The 20,938-nt window shown below is 40.7% G+C and overlaps 1 protein-coding gene across 1 annotated transcript; it reads right to left on the minus strand.

The window, feature by feature from the left end:
• Nucleotides 1–470: 470 nt before the first annotated feature.
• Nucleotides 471–20,529, minus strand: dnttip2 (deoxynucleotidyltransferase, terminal, interacting protein 2). The gene is made up of 7 exons (XM_087990471.1): nucleotides 20,368–20,529; nucleotides 12,783–13,540; nucleotides 10,293–10,431; nucleotides 6,713–6,812; nucleotides 6,244–6,404; nucleotides 4,885–4,994; nucleotides 471–1,558 (listed from the first exon to the last, which is right to left on the minus strand). Exons 1-7 carry the CDS (start codon nucleotides 20,512–20,514, stop codon nucleotides 1,465–1,467), a joined length of 1,509 nt encoding a protein of 502 aa, XP_087846597.1. The 5' UTR covers nucleotides 20,515–20,529; the 3' UTR covers nucleotides 471–1,464.
• Between the last annotated feature and the right edge of the window lie 409 nt (nucleotides 20,530–20,938).

Raw genomic sequence — 20,938 nt, forward strand, 5'->3', positions numbered from 1 at the left:
TTGAAGCCTTTAAAAGGAATGTATTTTCTAAAATACAGTGCTGCTCTTTGGCAAAGGAACATTTGAGACATTGAGCATTCTTATTTTGTCTAAACTTATTGATATCAATACTTTCATGACTATACTGTATACATCTTTATTTGTATTTTTCAAAATTGGATTTTCTCTGCAAGGAAGTGGATACATCACTCCGCAGAAAGGAATGGATCCTCTATTTCATAAATATGTATCAATTACGGTATGGAACAGAAAGAAAATGTACAAAACATTGCTTTAACCCTCAATGTTCTGTATCCTTAAACAAATTTGGTTTACTCTAGTTAACTTGATATGTTTTGCTCAAAAAACAATGAAATAATCCAACAGGATGAATGAAGTAATGCTAATAAATCAAGAGGCTAGTTAAACAAGTCCACACATTTGAATTAAGAGTAAATTGAAGACCATAATGAATCTTCCTTGCTCGAAGGTTGCAACTTGATAACATTGTCATTTTTATTTTGCTTGTATAACGTAAGTACAAGCATGAGAGAAATAAAGCATAAACCTTTCTTCATGAATGATCAGAGAAATTAAGAGCCCACTTGGTGAAACTTGTGGATACATAATTTCTTCTAGTGGGTGAGTTCTCATTTAGTTAAAACTAGACATAATTCAGTATATAAATTACAAAGTATTTCCCATCATAGCCTTAGAAACATCACATTTCACCTTTATGAATTTCAGAGGGTGCATCATATAGTATAATAAACAAGCTTTAATTCAAGGTGGGCATAGTATTAATTCAAGCCCAATTCTATAAGGCATTCCTTATTAGCTCAAAAACTGCAATTGCCTGTCACACAGACAAAGTTCAGGGTTACAGTATGTAAATATCGCAAAGAATCCCATTCTTGCATTCAATATCTAATGAACACAATGTTTGTCATTCTTATGAAATGATAAATAACTATGATTTAATTAAAACAACAAACTGTTTAAATTTATTGCCTTATTGAAGGTGAAATATCTTTCATTGTATTTATCTCAGCACAGCTGAACAGTTCTTTTATCCCCTAAACTGTATTTAGTCAAACAAGGTAATTTGCATTTATGAATAGGGGAGGGCAAGGAAGTTAGTAGCACTTTTTCACTTCTTAAATACATTAGTTGTGACTCTGGGAAAGACTTAAGAATATGGACAAGAGACGCAGGAAAGATGTGAAAAATATTGATTTTAAACAGGGAGTGTTACTGACCCAGAACTCTAAGCCTAAGGGGCTGTGGAAGTAGAGTTGAAAAATGATTTCAATAGGAAGCAGACAGGTCCTTGAAGGAAATTGATTTTCAGGACCATGAGAATGGAGTTGACTGGGTTGCTCAAAGCACTGACTTGCTGAGTCAAACAATCTTCTTCTGTGCTGTTACAACGAGAAACTAGAATATTATCCAGAACAAGGTACTTCGTCAGTCTTGCTTCAGAATTTAATTCTTAAACTTTTTCTTCTTGCGATTCTTTTTGCCTGCAGCAAGAGCTGTTTTTTCTGCAATGATCTGCTGATACTTTCTCTTGTTATACCTGAAACAAGGCAAACACACACTTTGCAATCATTTTTACTAGCAATACAGTTGATAAAAATACTACATTCATAAGTAAACTGGTTATCCAGTTACTTAAGACTTATTAAAGCATTATAAATACACAATAGTGACATAATATTACATATATTTTTAAAAGTATGTTAATGCGACTGTTCAGATAATATAAAGCATATAACAATTGCAGCCAGGAGTAACATGACGATTCAAGGTTTGTTGACTCCGACCAACTAGAAATCAGACTGGCATATTATAGTAACCAAAACATTTTAAATTTGACTCCCCTTTGGACGACATAATGGGTATTTAAAGTGACATCTATACTTTAAACACAAACACAGGAGACTGTAAGAAACCCCCACACAGTTTTACAGCATAATTAACATTATTTTGTAGCTGATTCATAGTTAACATAGCAACCATTTCAAATGTAATCAGTACACAGCTGTGAAAGCCTGCATTACAATCCCCAGGAAGGACTCAGAGGCAGCTACGACAAAGAGAGCTCTCAGTTCAAGGGAAAGGCTTGCATCAGCAATCAACCAGCGTCCTGAGCCAATACAGTCCAGACAATCTGTAAGTGCCACTAGCTGGGACAATGGCCAGGAAGCATGTCCCCTCATCACAACTTGCCAGGAAGTGTGACCCCCGAACCGTGTCTTGCCAGGAATCGTGGGCAGATTTTTGACACTTTGGGAAATATGATCAGGACTGCGACACTCAGACATCAAGGCAACTGGCAACCAGCGAGAATGAAAGAGTCTGCAGAGGAATACAGACAGGCTAAATGAGGGGGCAGTTCATTTAAATAGTCATTGGATAGGAATATGGACAAGAATGGAATAGCATAGATTAGATGGGCTTCAGATTCGCAGGTCAGCACAACATCGAGGGCCGAAGGGCCTGTACTGCGCTGTAATGTTCTATGTTCTCCTTTCTAAAAAAGGAGCAAGTTTTGCTAAAAATATACATGGCACTAGTCAGATCACAAGAGAAATATTGTGAACAATTTTGGGAAAAATATTTTGGCATTGGAGGCAGTCCAGGAAAGATTTACTAGACTGATACCAGGCATACAGGGAATGTCTTATGAGAAAAGGTTGAGTTTGTACTCATTGGAAGTTACAAAGATCCAAGTCAACCATATTAAAATACACAAGATCGTTAGGGACTTGACAGGGCAGATACCAGGAGGTTGTTTCCATTGTTGTAGAGTCTACAAACAGAAGGTATAATCTCAGATTAACCTTCAACGAGTAAGGCAAAAGATGAGGAAGAATTTCCTCTCTCAGAAGACAGTGAACCTGTGAATTCTTTTTACTATAGAGGGCCACTAAGGTTAGGCATTTAAACGGGCATTAGATAGGCATATGGAGGATAGTGGGTTAGTGTAGGTTAAGTGGACTTGGATCGGCGCAACATCGAGGGCCACAGGGCCTGTACTGCGCTGTATTTTTCTATGCTCTATGTTCTATATATTCAAGGCAGAAACAGTCAGATTTTTAACCAGTAAATGAATCAAAGGTTTATGGGGAGAAAGCAAGGAAGTAGAGCTGAGGATTAAAATTATTTTCAAAATTGGCTAACATGTCACTTACCTAGTCAGTTTATCTTTGAATGTTACTAACATACTTACTAAGGATTTACATAAATACACAAAAACAGAAAGTGCTGGAAAAGCTCAACAGGTGTGGCAGCATCTGTGGAGAGAAATCAAAGTTAATTTTTCAAGTCCAGTGACCTTTCTCCAGAACAGTTCTGAGGAAGAGTCACTGGACCCAAAATGTTAACTCTGATTTCTCTCCATAGGTGTTGCTAGACTTGCTGAGCTTTTCCAGCAGTTTCTGTTTTTGTTTCTGATTTCCAGCATCCACAGTTCTTTTGGCTCTTATTTACATATGTATTTTGTCCATATGAACTTTCTGAAGATAGTTGATTAGGTTCCACATCAAAAAAATTATTTGTAAAACTGTAAGTGCACAGAACTATAAGAAACTTTGTAATATCGATTAGTAATTTGTTGGGAGCTCAGAGTCAAAAACAAAAGCTCCTCAACTCCAGGGATGTTGTTCCCCAGGGATCTGCAGCAGATATACTAATGAAAAGGCTGAGTGGAGCTTCTCTCTCCAATCTTGCCAATGACACTAACTTAGGACGCACTTTAAATACTTGTGGATTGGAACAGAAATTTACAAAGGGACAGAATTTTGTTTGCTCATTTGTCTAATGTGTAATGGAATTCAATGTGGGGAAGTACGATGCCTTGAGCTCAGGATCTAAAAGGCAATTTGCATATTTTCTTTACAATGAATATTAATGGTATAATAATTTTAATACTTTGGTGGAACAGGGAAATTTAGATGTCCACATACAAGAAACGATAAATACTAGTACCTAGGTAGGTAAGAAGGTTCATTGAATGTTGGCCTTTATCACAAGAGGATTGAAATTTGAAAGTGAGGAAGTACCTCATTCTGATAGAAGGTCATCAACCTGAAACATTAACTCGGTTTCTCCATCCACAAATGCTGCTCGACCTGGTTAGTATTCTAGCATTTCTGTCTTATTTTCAGAGTTCGTAACATTACCCAAGGAAGATGGCACAGAAACCAGACCATTTGTCACAACTATTCATTGAAGCTGGTGTTCATTTTTGCTTATTTAAAATTTAATCTTTATAACCCTCTATTCCCATCTCATTTGCACGCTTGTCTAGCTTCCCTCTAAATGTTCCTATGCTCTTCATTTTAATCACATCTGGTCACAATGATTTCCACATTCTCATGACCTCACTCTGGGTAAAGAGGTCATTTCTGGATTCCCTATTTGATACTGTGATGGCTATCTTGGGTCATATTAATGCTGCCTGGTCTGTTGCGCTTTTCCAGCACCACACTTTTCAACTCTGGTCTCCAGCATCTGCAGTCCTCACTTTCTCCTAATTGATCTTAACCTACTGCGAATCCTCTTGCAAGGAAGCCTACCTTGAAGAAGCTCTCCTCCTCCCTCTACAAGGATCTCAGTGAGTCCCCCTCTCACTGCACACCCAGGTCATCTCCTCTGCCGGATGCTGCCTGGCCTGCTGCGCTTTTCCAGCACCACACTTTTCAACTCTGATCTCCAGCATCTGCAGTCCTCACTTTCTCCTCATATTAATTTTAATCATGCTTTTCCCATAAGAGGAAATTTCTCTGCATATCCATTCCACCAAAACCATTCACAATTTCAAAGACCTCTAACTGGGCAACTTGTTTCAAGAGAGAAGGCTGAAAAACCTCCTGGTCCTATGCAAACAAAAAGGCATACCGTCGGAATTCCGCATCTGCCAGAAGCTCCTCCACCATTGTTCGTTTTCTTTCTTTCTTCGGAACACGAGAATGATAGAAGTCTACTGGATTGTCCAGAATTGTACCAACCTACAAAAAAAGATAGATGAGTGTAATATTACCCTGAAGACTAAGTTTAAAGAAGTTATATTGAAATGAAGCCTGCATGAATTAATAGCATCTAGAAATATGTTGGAACTCTTTGATGAAGAGTATCAACACCAGATTTAATTTTTTCGTGTTGCATTTTTCTAATATAAAGTTGGTTTTGATTGATCTCAGCTTTGTTTTCCGCTACTTCTACCACCGTGGGGAGGATAAAGGAATAATTTCAGAGATTGCTCTCCACAATTAGCAGCACAGGTAGAAACTGGACAACCGGTTAAGGGGATAACATGTATGTTGCTCATATTGAGGATTTAACAGAGGGTCAGGGAAACTATTGCGTCTAGTTGAGGAGTCTTCGATTTAAAATGAGGACGATACGGTAAGTTTCACAAAATCTCTTTTTACAGATGTTTTTGGACTTGGAAATACTTTGTCACACCATGAGCTTGAGACAGGGACCATTGAAAGGCCAGGTAAAGACTGTGGAAATATCACTATCGATTCTGGATGATCTTCATATCCGAGCAAATTTTTCAGAATAGTCACTAGCTAATTAACAGATGCAGAAAGCTATGACTAACTTTCTCCTCCTCTCTAGACTAGAAATTCTGATAGCAATTATAATGTTGGCACAGTGCTAAATTAGACCATTTTACCCAATAAGGATCCAAGCTCAAATCCGTCTGGTGCCTGCAGCTCAGCTCCAGTCTCTGGAGATAGCTTTACCCTAAGGCAACACGATATCAAATTTGAAACCTTGATTATAATTTCCTACATTGCAGCTAATATTGTAATTACAGCCCTCATTTTCGGCATAATCAGTTGTTTCTGAACAGTGTGGGACTCTTTGCTTCAGTGCCCAGCATTAATGTTGACACTGTTTATGCACTGTAGGTAATCTCAGGCTCAATGTCCAGTATCATTGGTTCAAGCTATTCCTCTCTGTATTGCATGCTTACAAATAGGCTCATCCTCAAAGAGATAACTGATGCAAAACTAACTTTGCCCTAGTGTACTGTCTTCTCAAACTGAGTCAGTGGGTAGAATGATAATCACATATAGCTACAGAACTTCCACCATGCTTAATGGTTTAGACGTCTGAGTACTTTGATATATTTTGCAAAAGCAACTTTAATAATTGCTATATATTACAAGCTGGCTTTATTACTGATAAAGCTAGAAGTTCCAAATGCATCACATTATATAGCTGTCCTTACCAGCTAATACATACCTGGAAGTATTTAGGGAAGCCTTCACGGTCATTTTTCTTGTAGAAACGCTTGGGGTTGATTGCTGCCCTCATTTTTAGTGCCTTCAGGTCATTCTTCAATTCATCAGTTATTTCAGGAGCTTTCATATTGTACCAGCCATCGCCTGCTGTCTTTGCACGTTCTACCTAAAGGAACAAAAGAAAGATTAAAATAAAGACAGGCTATTAAAGGCATAGCAATCTACAGAGATTCGTTTGCATTAATTTGAAGTTTCGATTTTTATTTTAAATCAACCTGTTCACAGATGCTATTGCACACAGCTGGAGCAGGTGGGACTTGAACCTAGGCCTCCTGGTTCAGAGGTATGGATACTATCATTTCACCACTCAGAAGTTTAAGCTTGTTCCTAAATACAGTGATATTATCAGACAGAGACAGAATGAACAAACGATGGCTACATGTTAATTACTAACGCCACAGACTCCGTACCTACCCTGCGTTTTTTCTTCAGTTGACGGGTGGACTCTTTTAAAAGTGGAACACTATCTTGTTTTTCAAATTCTGGTGTCAGGATGGTATTTGCCAACAGCTAAGGAACAGAAATATCAATTTTAAAATAATTCATGCAGAAAATGCTATCATTTATTTAAATATCAAACACATTATGGCATTACTATGCTCTAATTGCTACTCCAGCCAAAAGCTGGCATGTTCCCTAGTGCATATCTTAATGTCCAGTTTAGACAGATACAGAACATTTAAAGAGAAAAGTAAATTATTCCCTCTCCTCTCCTGAAAGTTCCAGAGACTATTCCCTATGGTTCAACCTCCTCTTGTACTTTGTTAAAATGATTTGGAGATGCCGGTGTTGGACTAGGGTGTACAAAGTTAAAAATCACACAACACCAGGTTATAGTCCAACAGGTTTAATTGGAAGCACACTAGCTTTCGGAGCAATGCTCCTTCATCAGGTGATAGTGGATGGCTCCATCGTAACACAGAATTTATAGCAAAAATTTACAGTGTGATGTAACTGAAATTATACATTGAAAAATTGATTGTCTGTTAAGCCTTTCATCTGTTAGAATACAGTGATAGGTTCACTTCTTTCATGTGTAAATCACAAAACCTTTTTTTAAAAAGTTGCATTCTCGGGTTAGCTGTTAACAATGGTGATAGCTAGACAACATGTTGAAGGTGTTAGCCCCCGTGTTCTCTGTCTATGCCATGATGTTTAGATTGATTCTAATCTAAAAAGTGAGATAACAGAGTTTTAAATCAATTCATGCAGTTTTTGAGCTCAGAGTTCTACATGAATGTTTGCAGTTTTTGAGCAAAGTGCAATGTAACTCTGCAAGTACAAATTCACCCCACAAAATATATGTGTGCATGTGGGTCTTTGTCTGTCTGTGTGTGTCTGTCTGTCTGGGGTGGGGGTTGTGAGTGTGAGTGGGGGAATTAAGCCTAATTCTGACCACGCATCTTTCGAATAAAAGACACCAAGTGGTAAGAGGGTAAATACCCGAAATGAATCATACTAATAAGAAATTGATATTAGCCAATTCCTCTTAGTCTCACTGTACCCCTATAAGTTTATTTATTGTTAACATGCTCAAACCACCTCTCCGTTATGTATAATAACCCTGGCACAACGACTGAAATTAATTCACTTCATTTAGCTGGTGTCAAAACCTCAAAGTTGATGCCATTTCTGTCTTGGCTTCAAACAATGGTTAGAATTGATGAACCAAGCTTTCCAACAAAGGTAAAAATATCGAAAGCATGCTGACTGACCTAAAAGTAACATACACAGACAGTGCTGGAGAAAAACATGTCTAGTAGCATCTGTTGAAAGAAAAACAGAGATTACGTTTCAAGTTATGTCACCCTTCATTAGAACATTGTAAACGAAGGGTCACTTGACTTGAAACATGAACTTGTAAAAATTCCGTCTCGGGACGTGGGAATTGTTGACAGAGTCAGCGTTTACTGTTTATCCCCAATTGTACAGCCTTTTTGACAAAACGTGACTTGTTATAGGTAGTGATTTACAGGTTGTTATCACTTGCTGTGTAAAAAAATGTTCTTGTGCACATTCCAGCTACATCTCATGCCCAAATCCTTAAATCTAGGCTCCCTCGCCTTGTACCATCAGCTAATGTAAACACCCTTTCCTGGTCTACCTTATCTAAAACCTACCAGAATTTTCCAAATTTTCAATCTCCTCTCAATTTCCTTTGTCCAAGAAGAACAACCCAGTTTCTCCAATGTAAGCCCATAGCTAAAATACCTCAACCTTGGAACCATTCTGGTATATCTCCTCTTCATTCTCTCAAGAACCTCATATTCATTCTAAATTGTGGGGATTAGAAGTCTAGTTGGGATGGAACCAGAGCTTTCTGAATGCTTTATTACTCAATGCCTCTATTTAATCTGACAGTACTGAAGAAGTTTGATAGTATCATTAGGTTGGTTCCGGAGTTGAGAGGGTTGGCTTATGAGGAGAGATTGAGTAGACTGGGACTATACTCATTGGAATTTAGAAGAATGAAAGGGGATCTTATAGAAACATAAAAAATATGAAGGGAATAGATAAATATAGAAGGAGGGAGGTTGTTTCCACAGATGGAAGGGGGCATAGCCTCAACATAAGGAGGGAGCAGCTTTAGGACTGAGTTAAGGAGGAACTTCTTCATCCAGAGTTGTGAATCTGTGGAATTCCCTGACAAGTGAAGCAGTTGAGGCTACTTTGTTAAATTTTTTAAGGCTAAGATTGATAAATATTTGAGCAATAAGTGAATTAGGGGCGATAGTGAGCAGGCGGGTAAGTGGAGCTGAGTTCATGAAAAGATCAGCCATGATTTTATTGAATGACAGAGTAGGCTCGACAGGCCAGATGGCCTACTCCTGCTCCTATTTCTTGTGATCTTATGTTGCATTCTTATGTTCTATCCAAGATAAAGCAGCCTGCTTGGCTGGCACCCTAACCTTCACTCTCTCCACCACTGAAACGCAATGACAACATGTGCAGCACCTGAAAGATGCAGTTCAACAACTCACCAAGGGTCATAGAGATGTACAGCACAGAAGCAGACCCCTTGGTCCAACTTGTCCATACCGACCATATATCCCAACCCAGTATCTTCCAAACACACAACTGTTTCACAAGTAGTACATAGTCAGCAGATACATGGGAACTCTGCCATCTGCAAAGCTCTCTCCAAGCCACTTGTGATCCTGATTTGCAAATATAATGGTGTTCCTTAATTGTCGTTGGTTCAAATTCCCTGAAAACTTCTTCCCTAACAACACAGTGGACATCCCACACCACATGGTCTGCAGCAAATCAAGACAGCAGCACCTTCTCAAGGGCAGTTAGGGGTGGGCAATAAATTCAAGCAATGTTCACATCCCATGAATGACTAAAACAAAAATTAAACAGGCATAAATACATATCCTCTGTCAACCATATTCTCAACATGTCCTGCCACCTTTAAGGTCTGAGCGTATGTACATACACTCCGAGGTCCTCTGCCTCCATACTCTTCAGAACTCTGGCATCAAGCCTTTACTGCCTTACCCTATACCTTCTACCAGTATCATCTTTGTGCACAACATTAGTGAATCATATGAAGGGAAAGAAAAAGACAGAGGGTGGTGGTGGAGGGCTGCTTTTCAGACTGGAGGCCTGTGACCAGCGGTGTACCACAAGGATCGGAGCTGGTCCACCACTTTTTGTCATTTACATAAATGATTTGGATGTGAAGATTCTGTACATTTTGTGTAATTACCTTAAATCATTAGTTCAAATTACTCTAAACAACAGTGACAAAACCTGAAGCCATCAAAATACTTCATAATGGTGTTGCACAGGCCAAAAGGCTCTCTGCAGCCACAGACCGTGGTCAAAAAGAGAGTCTATGCAAAATTACATTGCCCCTGCTTGCTCAGTTTGACACAGCAAAAATGAAAAATTACAAACGCCTGACTTCCTGACGCTGCACTGCCCATAGTGAGTTAATATTAAACCAAGGATGGGATACAGCTCAGAAAGCACCCAGCATCTTACCTCATCACTTTCCTTTTGCTCCTTTAATTTTTTAAAAGCTTTTGCCTTAGGGCCCTGTTTTTCAGGATCGAAGTTTATGTACAGACCACCTAGTTCTGTCAGATTAAGTCCTGGATCAATTTTGTTTGACAATTTGATTCTGAAATATAAAAGAAATTAAACAAGTTCACCAACTTATTCATTAGAAGCTCAACTGCAAAAGTTAAATAATTCAAACAGAAAATTTGGGCTGAATAGAATGGACTAGTATTGAAGAATAAGGTAATCTTTCACCTGACGAAAGCTTGTGATTTCAAATAAACCTGTTGGACAATAACCTGGTGTCATGTGACTTCTGACTTTAGTCCACCCCAGTCTAACACTGGCATCTCCACATCTTTAATATATCTAACCTAACCTAACCTACACAGGACTACAGCCACTCGCGGTAACGTATTCCACAGATTCACGAACCTCAGAAGAAATTCCTTCTCTTCTCTGACTTGGACAGATGACTGCTTAATCTAAGATTACACCCTCTGGTCCTGGACTCTCCCACAAGACAAAACCATAGGATGTAAGAACAGGAATAGGCCATTTGGCCCACTGAGTGTGCTCTGCGTAAATGAGGGCAGGGCTGATCTGATAATCCTCAACTCCTTGATAGTCTAGTGATGTTATCTCTAGACTATTAATCCAGAGCCTCAAACAATGTTCTGGAAACCCAGTTTCAAATCCCACCATGAAGGTTTGAATTCAATAAAGATCTAGAATTAAAAATCTAACTGCAATACTGTTGTTGATTATCCAGAAAAACAATTCACCATCTGGTTCACTAAAGTCCTTTAGGAAAGAAGCTTTTACCTTTCCTTTGGCTGGCCTACATGTGATTCCAGAACCACAGTAATGGTGTTGACACTTAACTGTCCTCTGGACACTTAGAGATGGGAAATAATTGTAAGCCTGACCAGTGCCACTCACATCCTGCGAATTTTTTAAAATCACCATAATCCTTGACCACCTTACTGATTAAAAAGCCCTGCCTTTAATATACAACCTCTCAGCATCTAATCTGTCAAGCTTCCTAAGAATCTGATGTTTCAATAAGATCGCCTCTCATGATGCATTCAAGACTGTGATGGAATACTCTCTGTGGATTCACAGAGACACTGAAGAAGCTTGACACCATTCAACCTGCTTTGGAATTTACTTCCTCCAGCACAAACACATCTGAACCATCTAGAAAGACAAGGGCACCATCACCTGCAGATGCCCCTCCAAGTCACTCACCATCCTGATATGGAACAATATTGCTGACCTTCAATATTGTAAAACCAAAATTCCAGAATCCCCTTCCAGCAGCACTGTGGAGGTACTCTGTACCATGTAGACCACAGCGATTCAAGAAGGCAGCTCATCATCACCAACTCTCAGGTAATTAGGGATGAGTTACAAATGTTGCAGCAGTGCCCAATCCCACTGAAGAATTTTCAAAAATATTAGTGAATGTAGAAGTATTGCCTCTTCCATACCACTGAGCATTTAGAATGAGTTCACTCATACTTTCTCTGGCTGTGGTGCCTATGTCAGTTGAAACTTTATTGCTGGAACAGCACAGCAGGTCAGGCAGCATCCAGGGAACAGGAGATTCGACGTTTCGGGCACAGGCCCTTCTTCAGGAATGAGCAGAGAGTGTTCAGCAGGAGAAGATAAAAGGTAGGGAGGAGGGACTTGGAGGAGGGGAGTTGGAAATGTGATAGGTGGAAAGAGGTCAAGGTGAGGGTGATAGGTCGGGTGCCTATGTCACCCTTTCCTTGTATATTCAATTGTCTTGTCAATGTAACAAAAGCATAAATTGCTGGAAAAACTCAGCAGGTCTGGCAGCATCTATGGAGATACAGCAGAGTTAACGTTTCAGGTCCAGTTATGAAGGGCCACTAGACTTGAAATGTTAACTCTGCTTTCTCTCCACAGATGCTTGCCTGACCTGTTGAGATTTTCCAGGAACTTCTGCTTTTGTTTCTGATTTATAGCGTCTGCAATTCTTTAAATTTTTCTCATCATGTTAAGTGTTTCCTTCACGTCTGCCATAAACAGCACCTTCCATACCACTATCACCTCAAAAGGACAAAAGCAGCAGATACATTGAGACACTGGCCCCTGCAAATTCCCCTTTAAACCACTCATCACAACCTTGGAATTATGTTGCCATTCCATCACTGTTGCTGGGTCAAAATCCTGGAACTCCCTCCCTCCCTAACAATGTGGTAGATGTACTTAAACCAAATTGACCGCAGGGATTGAAGACAGAAGCTCATCAATTTCAATTAAGGATGTGCAATAATTGCTGGTCGAGTCACTGAAGCCCACATCCTGAGTGAATAAAATAAAACTAAACTATTGACTCTGTTTCTCTCCCCATATGCTATCTGTTCTGCCAAGTATCTCCACCATGGATTGCTTTGAGAAAGTACTTTACAAATGAGTTTGCAAAACTACTGCTTTACTTACAAATTAGAATTTTTCTTCAAAGTATCACTGTGTTCATCTTCATCAAAAAAGTCATCATCGTCTTCCTCTGACTTCCCGTCTCTGTCACCAGCGTCGTCCCCACTTTCAACACTCCCCTCCTTTTCGTCCCCACTTTCAACACTCCCCTCCTTTTCTTCATTCAAGTCCAAGTAATATTGTGTATCCTGATCTGCTCCTGGTCGTTTGTCAATCATAAACAGGTTGCTACCCGTCGCCAAGGGGCTTCCTGCTGTGTCAGGTACAAAGGCAGAGGGTTCAGATGAAACATTAGGTTTGGATGTAACATTTATACTGGATTCTTCCAAAAACGTTCCACTGCCACCATCCTCCAAAGTGTCTTTGTCTTCATCGCTGCTAAGCTGCAAACTGATAATGGGCGGAGTTGCACTTCGGGTTTTATTATTTAAATTTTTCTCTGTATCCTCCTGTTCCTCAACATTTGCCTCTTCATCAATCAGGTTAATTTCATACACTTCTGTTCTGCTTGGCTTGTCCTCTCCAGTTTCTGCATTATTTTCTCCAATGGTCCTTTCTGAACATTGGTCATTTACTTCTAACTTATCACTACATTCTGTTGGCTGCTCTGGACAAGGCTGCGATGCAGTTTCAATGATCTGTTTCTCTCCAACATTTTCTTGTACTTCAGATTGAGATTCCGTAACCTCGCTCAGAGGTTCAACTCTACTGCGCCTTGTCTTTCTTTGGCTGGCCGGTGTTCTTGATCTAGATTTTGCCTCCTAAATAAAAAAGACAGACATAAATATGTTTATTAACTTTTACAGGAAAGCTGACAGTTGATTTATTGTAAACATTCTTCAGTAATAATTTTCATTTGCACTATTTCGGGAACCTTTCTTCATTATACACATTTTTGCATCTTGCCGGAGACACCATGTTTGCATGTGATTGAGCTGAATAATGAGACTTGCTCCTAAATCTGAAAGTGTAATTGCTGAAACTGTTATTGTTGGGTTGTAAGAGCCAGATTATTGATCAGGAAACTGAGAAGCGAAAAACGTCAACTAACAAAATGGTCAAACCTCTCAGAACGGAATGACCAGAAAGCTGTTTGCAGAACAAGAACATCATGCCATTCACATGAGGGATTCGTGCCTTTATGGCACTAATTCAATTAGCATTTGGGGAGGGCAAACAAGGCAAGGAAAAACCTTAAAAGTGGTGGGATAATGAGAAGTGTAACTAGAGGGCAACTTGGCTTGCATCCACAGATCCTGAAGGAAGCAGGTCAGTTAGATCAGCAGATTAAGGAGGCATGTGGGATACTTACACTTATTAGCCACACCACAGAATATAAGAGCAGGTAGGTTATGTTAGAACTGCATAAGACATGAATTAGCATGCAGCGAGAATACAGTTCTGATCGCATTATAGGAAGGATGTAATCACACACGAATGATACAGTGGAGGTTTACAAGGAATATGCCAGGGTTGGAAAGTTTTTAGCTATGAGGGTAGACCAGTTGTTTTCTGTGGAATACAGGAGGTTGAGGGAAAATTTAATTGAGCTGTACAAAATTAGGAGGGGCCTGAATAGAATGAATAGTTTCTCTTAGCAGAGAAGTCAGCAACCAGAGTGTATAAGCTTAAAGTGATCAGTGTCTTCCCTCACTAAAGAGGGAAATTAATTAGTAGAAGTGTAACTCTTCTTCAATTCATGACCCTTGCTTTGTGCGGCAGTTGGCTTAGTGTTTAGTGGGCAATTACCAGACAAGGTTATACATCTGTGGGTTGACAGTTGGGTGGCCATGTTCTGAAACAATTATTGCAACATTAGGTACAGAGTGTAATAACTTTTCATCTGCCCAACATGGCGTCTGGTCTTCATGGAAATGATACAGTGTGTAATAGTGAGGGTTTCATTATAAAGGCATGAAAAAATATCGGTAAGTAAAATCAAGAAAAACCTGAGTTTTTTTTAATAAATACATAAACAGCAAGAGTTAACTGAAGAAAGAGTCCAGCCTATTGCAGACCCAAAGAGTGATGAGATGGAAAACATTGAGAGGATTTTTAAACAATACCTTGCATCTGTTTTCAAAAAGAGAGGGATAATGAAGACCTAGAAATTCAGAAGTGTGAAATATTGGATGGAGTTACTATAAGACTTGGCCGTTCACCTCACTATTGGGAGCCCCAGGATTTAGACTGGGGTGAATGGACTCTGGCTTTAGAGCATGGGAGGGTAAGGGAATCTCCCGGTTAGGAGATTTATTCGAGGGAGAGGTCTTGATATCTTTCAACCAATTAAGTCAGAAATACAGGATTCCTAATAGGGACCTTTTCCAATACTTCTAGGTTAGGGATCATATACAGGCACAAAATATTAAAATGTAAACACTTCGACTCATACAAACATCTGGCAACCATTACTGTTTGCTGGATGTAGGTTTGCTCACTGAGCTGGAAGGCACATTTTCAGATGTTTCATCACTAGGTAACATCTTCAGTGAGCCTCAAATAAAGTACTGGCGGTGTAGCCTGCTTTCTATTTATATGTTTGGGTTTCCTTGGGGTGGTGATGTCATTTCCTGTAGTGACATCATTTCCTGCAGTGATGTCATTTCGTGTTCTTTTTCTCAGGGTGGTAAATGGGATCTAAGGTTAATTGTGTTTGTTGATGGAGTTCCGGTTGGATTGCCAAGCTTTTAGGAATTCTCGTGCGTGTCTCCTTTTGACTTGTCCTAGGATAGGTGTGTTGTCCCAAAGTGGTCAGGTAGGCAAAAGTGAGGACTGCAGATGCTGGCAATCAGAGTCTAGATTAGAGTGGTGCTGGAAAAGCACAACAGGTCAGGCAGCATCTGAGGAGCAGGAAAATCGACATCTCAGGCAAAAGCCCTTCATCAGTGAGCAAACCTGCTGTGCTTTTCCAGCACCACTCTAATCTAGACCCAGTCAAAGTGGTGTCCTTCCTCATCTGTAAGTAAGGATGCTACACCACCAGTGCTTCATTTGGAGGCTCACTGAAGATGTTACGTAGTATGGTGACAAAATGTATGAAAATGAACCTTACAGCTCAGTGAGCAAACCTACATCCAGGACCTCAACCTGAGCTACAAATCTTCTCAAAATTCATTACTGTTTGCTTCCAGCATCTGAGCCAATTTTTTTATCTAACTTACTGCTTTGTCTTAGCTCCCATGGGCTTTCACTTTCAGGACTGGTCTGTCATATCAGACCTTATCAAAACCTTCGCCAAAATTCATTTGGATTACATCAAATTCATTAATCACATTGACAATTTTCTTCCACTCAGGTGTTGAGATGACCGAGGTGACTAAACAGCTGGTCACTGGTGAGGCAGGTGGTGTAGAATTTGGGGGGTGGGGGGGGGAAAGAGAGTGCAATGCTGGGATTTTCCCACACTTCTCCTCCTGTTTGTGCTTGACTTCTATCTGGGTTTGTCAAAGATAGTCGAAACAGTTGGCCCCTTCATTGATGTATCTTCTGTAACACAGGCAGTTTTGGGGTGAATGAATGATGCTCATAAGTTGGTGAGATAATTGCTGTTTTTTTTAAAAAGAGTCTTTGAGTCCTTTTTCTTGCCTTCTTTGTACCTTGTTGCTGTACTGATATTCAGAACAGAGAGCCTGTTTTTGGGAGTATTATGTTAGATTATATTGCCAGACTAACTTAGCAACCAGTGTGTTTACTGAGGTTGCTGGCCTGAGAAACATCACTGATATTGCAGTGTCTTTCCTGCCAGTGGGTTTGCAGCATTCTGCAGAGGTATTGCTGGTAATATTTCTCAAGGGATTTGAGGTGTTTGCTGTACATTGCCTGTCGCTGATGGAGGGCTGGTAACTCTACTGCCTTGAAGATCATGAGCTTGGTATCAGTTTTCAGCCTTTGTTACCAAACACACTGTTAGTCAGATTGTCTCCTGTGTGCAACTTCTGACCATGTGGAATTTAATTGATTTCTATTCTCACTGAGAGGAATGGGAATTAAAACACATTGTCTAGTGGCTTGGTGTGGATCTTGTTAGCTGTGGTACATGGTGGATCTTTATTTTCTGCATATTTAATCTAAGGATATTTTATCTAAGGCTCATTCTCTCATATGTCTCAGTGAGTGACTGGTTGATGGTTTGGAGCTTGACCTGTGTGCGTGCTCCTACAAGTGCAGCCTGCATACCACAGCTTGACAACGGCATGCTTTTGGTTCTGGACTTGATGTGATGCAGGTTGAACAGTTTTCTGTTTGCTTTGTAGCTTAGCAGCACACCTGTGGGTAGCTTCATGAATATGGGACAGAAGAGAATCTTGTCTGATCCTAATTACTGGACGAGGCAATGAGCAGAACAGTGTCCAAATTGAATTCCATTTGCCAATGTGTGGCATGATAATGAATGCTGTTGGTAAATGTTAACATAATAAGAGAATACACAGTGAATGACTGACTGGGTACTAAGGCGGATCGAGAAACAGAGCAATCTTGGAGTACACATTCACAAATTCCAGAAAGTGGTAAGGAAAGAATATGTAATACTCTCCTTTATTAGCAAAAGCACAGAAGAGGAACTGGGAGGTTACACTAGAATTGTACAAACCATTGACTAGACCACCAGTAGAGCATTGCACGCACTTCTAATCACTGCATTTGAGGAAACATATGAATGTACTACAGCAGTAAAGAATTCAAAAGGATATTGCCTGAACTACAGTTTTATTTACAAGAAAAACTTCATAAATTCAGGTTTATTCCTTGGAAACAGAGGTGATTGAACAGAATGTGATGTAGGTGTGTTATACTGGAGGAGCTGGCAAATTATAAATGTAGTTTATGAAAGAAGTGGAGGTGTGCACCAGCATGAATGTTTTACGATAGATAGGAAAGTGTTGTGAAGGAACAAGGAGATTGCAGATAGATAGATATAGTAGGTTAGGTGAGTGGACAAAAAATTGGGAGATGGAGTTTAATTTTGAAAAAATATAAAGTTGTTCACTTTGGCAAGAAGAATAATAAAGCAAAGTATTAGTTCAATAAAAATCAACTGCAAAATTCCAAGGTGCTGAGGGTTACAGATGTTCTAATGCCCGAGGCACAAAATATTAAAATGTAGATCGAGCAAAATATACATGATTCTGAACAGGCCTGACCAAGGTGGATGTGAAGGTAGCAGCCAAGGAGCAGGAAAATTGACGTTCCGGGCAAAAGCCCTTCATCAGGAATACAGGCAGAGTGCCTAAAGGGCAGAGAGATAAATGAGAGGAGGGTAGGGGCAGTGAGAAAGTAGCATAGAATACAATAGGTGAATGGGGTTGGGGATGAAGGTGATTGGTCAGGGAGGAGGGTGGGGGAAGGTAGCAAAGAGTACAATGGGTGGATGGGATGAAGGTGATAGGTCAGAGAGGAGGGTGGAGTGGATAGGTGGAAAGGAAGATAGGCAGGTAGAACAAGTCATGGGGACAGTGCTGAGCTGGAAGTTTGGAACCGGGGTGAGGTGGGGGAAAGGAAAATGAGGAAACTGGTGAAGTCCACATTGACGCCCTGGGGTTGAAGTGTTTAAACATTAGGGGATGTCCTTTCAGGACAGAGACAAGGAGATTTTTTTTCTCTCTTGCTCACTGGATTGTATGACTTTGGAACACTCAAGAGGCAGGGTCATTGAACATTTTAAGGCCAAGGTAGATGGATTCTTGTTAGAGAAGGGAATCAAAGGTTATGGGTGGGTAGACCGAAATGTGGTAATCAAAACACAAATCAACCATTATTTAATTGAATGGCCATCTCCTGCTCCTAATTCATATTTCATGCTGATTGGGACACAATGGAACAAATGGCCTCCATTCCATGCTATACATTCCTATGATTCTAGAGTTTCTCTCATCTGTACTAGTCCTATACAGCATGTTTTGTTTCCATTTGCATTAAACATTTTAGCTACCACTTTGGTTCCAAGCCTGTTACTTCTATGATTTTTCTATCCCATCAGGCTTTCCTTTCCTCCAAATTCAATCCTTAGTCCAACGTCCATGAATGTTATGCTTCTACCAACCTTTAACTCTAAATCCACAGTATGCTCGATGCTTCTCAAGGAAATTTTAGCATCCTCTTCTTTCCACCAGGGTGGTAGAGATGGAAGGGAAGGTGGAGGGAGAGGGAGAGACAGATACTTGGCAACTCTGACGCAACGCTGGACCAGTGGGTCAATTAGCATCCCAAAGTGGAGTTGCAGGTAGTTGGGATGGTAAAGAAGGCATTGATACGTTTGTCTTCACTGGTCAGTGCATTGAGTATTTGAGTTGGAATGTCATGTTGCCACTATACAGGACATTGGTGAGATCTCTTTTAGAATACTGTGTTCATTTCTGATCTCCCTGCTATAGGAAAGATGTTGTGAAACTTGAAACCAGAAAAGATTTACAAGGATGGAGGGTTTGAGTTATAGGGAGAGACTGAATAGACTGGGGCTATTTCTCCTGGAGTGTTGGGGGCTGAGGAGATGACCTTATAGAGGTTTATAAAATCATGAGGCATGGATAGAGTGAACACCCAAGATCTTTTACCCAGGGTATGGGAGTACAAAAGTAGAGGGCAGAGGTTTAAGGTGACAGGGGAAATAGTTTAATAAGATTGGAGGGGTAGCTTTTTCTCACACAGGGTGGTACATGTTGGAATAAGCTGCCAGAGGAAGTGTGGAGGCATAATTTACAACATTTAAGAGGCAGCTGGATGGGAGGATTTAGAGGGATATGGGCCAAATGCTAGCAAATGGGACTAGGTCAGTTTAGGAGATCTGGTTGGTGTGCATAAGTTAGACTGAAGGATCTGTTTCCGTGCTTTGTATCTGTCTGACTCGATATCCCTTTAAAAAAATACTGTTCACTTGCAAACACCCCCATATTGTCATCCACAGTGGCCAAAGAGTGGACGATTACACTTGTAAGCTGTTGCTGGCTTGGACTGAACAAGACTCAGATGGCAACAGCTCAGTTTGGATCAAATCCTTCTTGGATAACTACATCTTCCACCAACTGTCTTGGCTCTCCTTGCCACTGGCTCACACGTCTCTTTCTCTGTCCTAATCCTCTTGTCCTGAGGGTTTTCCAACCCTCTCACCCCTTTCCTTTAAAATTATCGAATAAAGTCCTCCACCGTTTTTGACCTTTCAGCATCTGCATTGCGTGTTTCCAGGAGACAGTGAGGACTGCAGATGCTGGAGATCAGAGTCGTGTGTGTGTGTGTGTTGCTGGCAGCATCCGAGGAGCCTGACCTACTGTGCTTTTCCAGCAACACACTCTCAACATTGTGTTTCCATACCCCTGAACTCTCTCATCATTTGCTCTAACTTCCTGATGCTGCGTCCTTCCAGCCTCCTGCTCGTCTACCTTGGATTCCAGCATCTGCTGTTATTTGTGTGTGTGTGTGTCTCAGGCTGTGGATGAGGGACAGAGGGCCCCTCGCCTCAGTCTCTGACCAGACCTTCTCCCCCCCCCCCACGTGCCCCAAGGATGAGACGCTTTAACCCCATTCCCGGCTCCACCGTCCCTGTCCTCTCAGCCACCCCCACCCCGAGCTCTCCCCCTCGGGAGAAGGTTACCTTCCCGGTCACGGTGCGCCGTCCACTCCTGGTCTGCACCATGCCGCCGTCCCTGCGCGCACCACTTCCGCCCGGTGCTCCACTGAGACCTTCCCCCGGGCACTTCCGCCCGGTGTTGCCTCGAACCGGCCACCACCGCCTTCGCATCGCACTGAGACCAAACAGACAGTCCGCACTTCCTCAGCAGACCAGCCCAGCCCAGAGAGGATGAGCAGCGTTCACAGATGTAAATTATATATAATTCCTGACTTTGGTTGCTAAGAGTTACATGCTCAGCAATGTTTCAGACCTCTCCATTCAATAGTACATCATTCTCCAGGCCCCACTGCCGCTCTCTGTATGAATATTGGCTTCAGCCTCTGCAAAAAGGTGGTACAGACCTAGACTGGCACTTCTCTCCTGCAGACGTATTGATTTGACGCAGTCTCCATCCTTTCTTGGATCAAATTTGTAACAATTTGCTTTTTACCCTTCGATTTTTATTGGTGTAAAATTTATCAGTGCAACACAGTAATAATCTAGGTGATGGGGTCAATTTCAGGTCTGCTGATTAAACCCATCTTGTTACAAT

This window comes from Chiloscyllium plagiosum, unplaced genomic scaffold, assembly GCF_037043375.1.
Source record: "Chiloscyllium plagiosum isolate Xiang-an unplaced genomic scaffold, Cpla_swu_hap1 HiC_scaffold_9, whole genome shotgun sequence".
Taxonomy (NCBI): Eukaryota; Metazoa; Chordata; class Chondrichthyes; order Orectolobiformes; family Hemiscylliidae; genus Chiloscyllium; species Chiloscyllium plagiosum.

Coding starts and splice junctions, on each gene's coding strand:
- dnttip2 (XM_087990471.1), bottom strand. CDS start 20,514: ATGCGAAGGCGGTGGTGGCCGGTTCGAGGCAACACCGGGCGGAAGTGC. Junction 13,541..20,367: donor GGCGCACCGTGACCGGGAAG/GTAACCTTCTCC, acceptor TTTTTTATTTAG/GAGGCAAAATCTAGATCAAG. Junction 1,559..4,884: donor GCAGATGCGGAATTCCGACG/GTATGCCTTTTT, acceptor GCCTTGTTTCAG/GTATAACAAGAGAAAGTATC.